The sequence below is a fragment of the Triticum aestivum genome, chromosome 7D (assembly GCF_018294505.1).
Source record: "Triticum aestivum cultivar Chinese Spring chromosome 7D, IWGSC CS RefSeq v2.1, whole genome shotgun sequence".
Lineage (NCBI taxonomy): Eukaryota > Viridiplantae > Streptophyta > Magnoliopsida > Poales > Poaceae > Triticum > Triticum aestivum.
The window spans coordinates 642866462-642869097 of record NC_057814.1 but is presented as its reverse complement, the minus strand read 5'-3'; the positions used below and the strand labels follow the sequence as shown (position 1 = coordinate 642869097).

Here is a 2636-nt window from a genome sequence, read left to right as displayed (position 1 = left end):
ACAAATATTTACGTATACTACCGGGGCAAATAACAATAATCGCACACAAATTTTATTTCACATCGAACGAAGCGTGCGTGCGAACGAATAATATGTACGTATACTACCGGGGCAAATAACAATATTTACGTATACTACCGGACCAAATAAAAATATTGCGGTATACTACCGGGCCAAATAACAATAATCGCACACAAATATTTACTTATACTACCGGGGCAAATAACAATATTTACGTATACTACCGGAGCACCTACAAAAAATAAAATGTGGGCTGAAATATACCCTTGAAGCATGCGTGCGAACGACGAACGACGAACGACGAACGAAAAACTGCCGGTGCTCCGGCTCCAACGAAGCACGACGAACAACAGCTTCACCTCCACCACACTGCCCCAACTTCACCACCACCACACTGCCACAACTTCACCACCACCACCTCCACCAAAATGCTCACCACGACCACCACGAGCTACCCCGTCAGTAGATCGACACCTCTTTTGGCTGCCCTAAATGAGTTGAACCCATTCACGGTGCCAAAATCGCGAAAATGTTGCTCATTTAGGTGCACAAATGGGTGCCATTTTTCTGTAGAGAGAGGAGAAGGAAGAACACAGAAGAAAGGAGCAACGGGAGAAGAAGAATGGAGGAAGGAGAGGAAGGAAGGAGAGGACAAGGCCGGGCCGGCCAGCGTGTCAGGCTACAGCCCCCTGTCGGCCAGCAGCTGGCCGATCGGCGGGCGGTAGGCCGACAGGGGCGCACAAGCCGACAGCCCACTGCCTCCCCCTCGCGCGACGTGGCCCGACCAACCACAGGCCGCCGCGTGCCAGCCGGGCCTGCAGTCGGCCTGCTGCTAGCCGATCGGCCTGCTGCTAGCCGATCGGCCTGCAGCGGGCCGACGGTGTATTATTTTTAAAATTTCTTTTTTTCGCGTAATATTTCTTAATTTAAAAAAAATGTATTATTTAAAAAAATTAGCAGGATCTGACGCCGCCGCCACGCCACGCCATCCTTACTCAAACAGACTTGAGGGCCATAGACTATTGAGAGTATGTATAGTGTACGTGGTACTAGCTCTTTTTTCTTTTCTTTTCATTTTGCCGTGGACGAGGAAAATGTAAAAAGACACAAGTTTTGGGAGAAGGACGCAAGTTTTGCGAGCAGCTTGTGTCTCCGCCGCATCCTTCGCCGCCCGCGTCTCCCGCTCCCTCCGACGACGTGGGGATGGAGATGGTGATGGTGATGGGGATGGGGATGGAGACGGAGACGGAGAGTCTCCTCCGCTTCCTCCTCCTCTTCCCGCCTTCCCCTTCCTCCGTTGGCTGGCACGGGCATCCCGTCTTCTCCGGCCCGCTCCGGTGGTCTCCGTCCCCGTCCGGCCGGTCGCCATGGCGGCGGCGGGAGCGCCAGCGCGCGCGCTTCTGCCCACCGTCCTCCTCCTCTTCCTGGCGGTGGCGGAGGCGCAGGTGGACCCTATGAGCAACGGCGCCGTCACGTCGGCGCTCAACGCCAAGCTCAAGAAGCTGACTGACGCCTTCGCTCCGCAGGTGAAAAGGGAGCTCGGCTACTGCATCCAGGACACGTACGTACGCTTCCTTCCTTGCTGTTTCTTTCTTCAATACAATCATCGATTCAATTTCAATCTCAGTCCCCCCAAATCAAATCAAATCAAATCTTGCCGGACCGGAGAATGAATCGAATCGAATGGAATTGCTAATTGAATGGCTGCGCTGCAGGGACGCTGAGTGGGACGCCACCTTCAACTTCTCCTCCGATCCCAAATTCCTCGTCGACTGCATGAAGAAAGGTAATTAACCTGCTCTGCTCAATTGCGCTCATCTCATCCATGCTGGAATGGAATGGAACGGAACGGAAGGATTGTTTCTTTATTTTCAGTTTCTTTATTTATTACATTACATACACTTTTAATGGATGAATGAGAATGAATTGAAATGCTTTCATTAATCCATGGTGACAAATTGCAGCATCTTTTGCATCCATAAGGCAAAGGGGGTATGCCAATTTCCATGCTATGTTCCTCACTCCTCACTCAATCTTTCTGAATCCATGGTTAAGCATTTTGGTTTCTAGTTACCCACCGGACTCGATCCGACCTCATGCGATACCGATCCTTTACTTACTTATTATGTTTACGCGTGTGAATTAACCCATCCGGCGCGTGTGCGTGCGTGCAGGGGACCTGCCGCAGCGCGTGTGCACCGCCGCCGAGCTCAAGTTCTACTTCGAGAGCATCCTCAGAAGAGGCAAGAAGAACTATGTGAGGCCAAACAAGAACTGCAACCTCTCGTCCTGGATCGACGGCTGCGAGCCCGGCTGGGGCTGCACCGCCGACGCCGGCAAGGAGGTGGACCTGCAGGACGCGGAAAACTTCCCCTCCAGGACCGTCGACTGCCAGGGCTGCTGCCCCGGCTTCTTCTGCCCCCGCGGCCTCACTTGCATGATACGTACGTAAGCCCTCAGCCTCACACCTACACACAAACACTCCGCGTCCCGTGCCGTCATTTCTCTCTTCAGATTTTTCGATAGTTCACATTCACATGCATGCTGATCGATGCAGCCTGCCCTCTGGGAGCATACTGTCCACAGTCCACCCTCAACAAAACCACCGGAGTCTG

General features: G+C 52.7%; 1 protein-coding gene across 1 annotated transcript in view; it reads left to right on the top strand.

Moving 5' to 3' along the window:
• The first annotated feature begins 1230 nt into the window (after positions 1–1230).
• Positions 1231–2636, top strand: part of LOC123166735 (ABC transporter G family member 28) — a 6264-nt gene continuing 4858 nt past the window's right edge. The window contains exons 1-4 of the mRNA XM_044584531.1: positions 1231–1582; positions 1737–1807; positions 2196–2465; positions 2579–2636. The exon at positions 2579–2636 is cut by the window's right edge and continues 6 nt beyond it. Coding sequence (XP_044440466.1) covers positions 1389–1582; positions 1737–1807; positions 2196–2465; positions 2579–2636 — 593 coding nt within the window. The 5' untranslated portion in view covers positions 1231–1388. The remainder of the gene's footprint in view (positions 1583–1736; positions 1808–2195; positions 2466–2578) is intronic.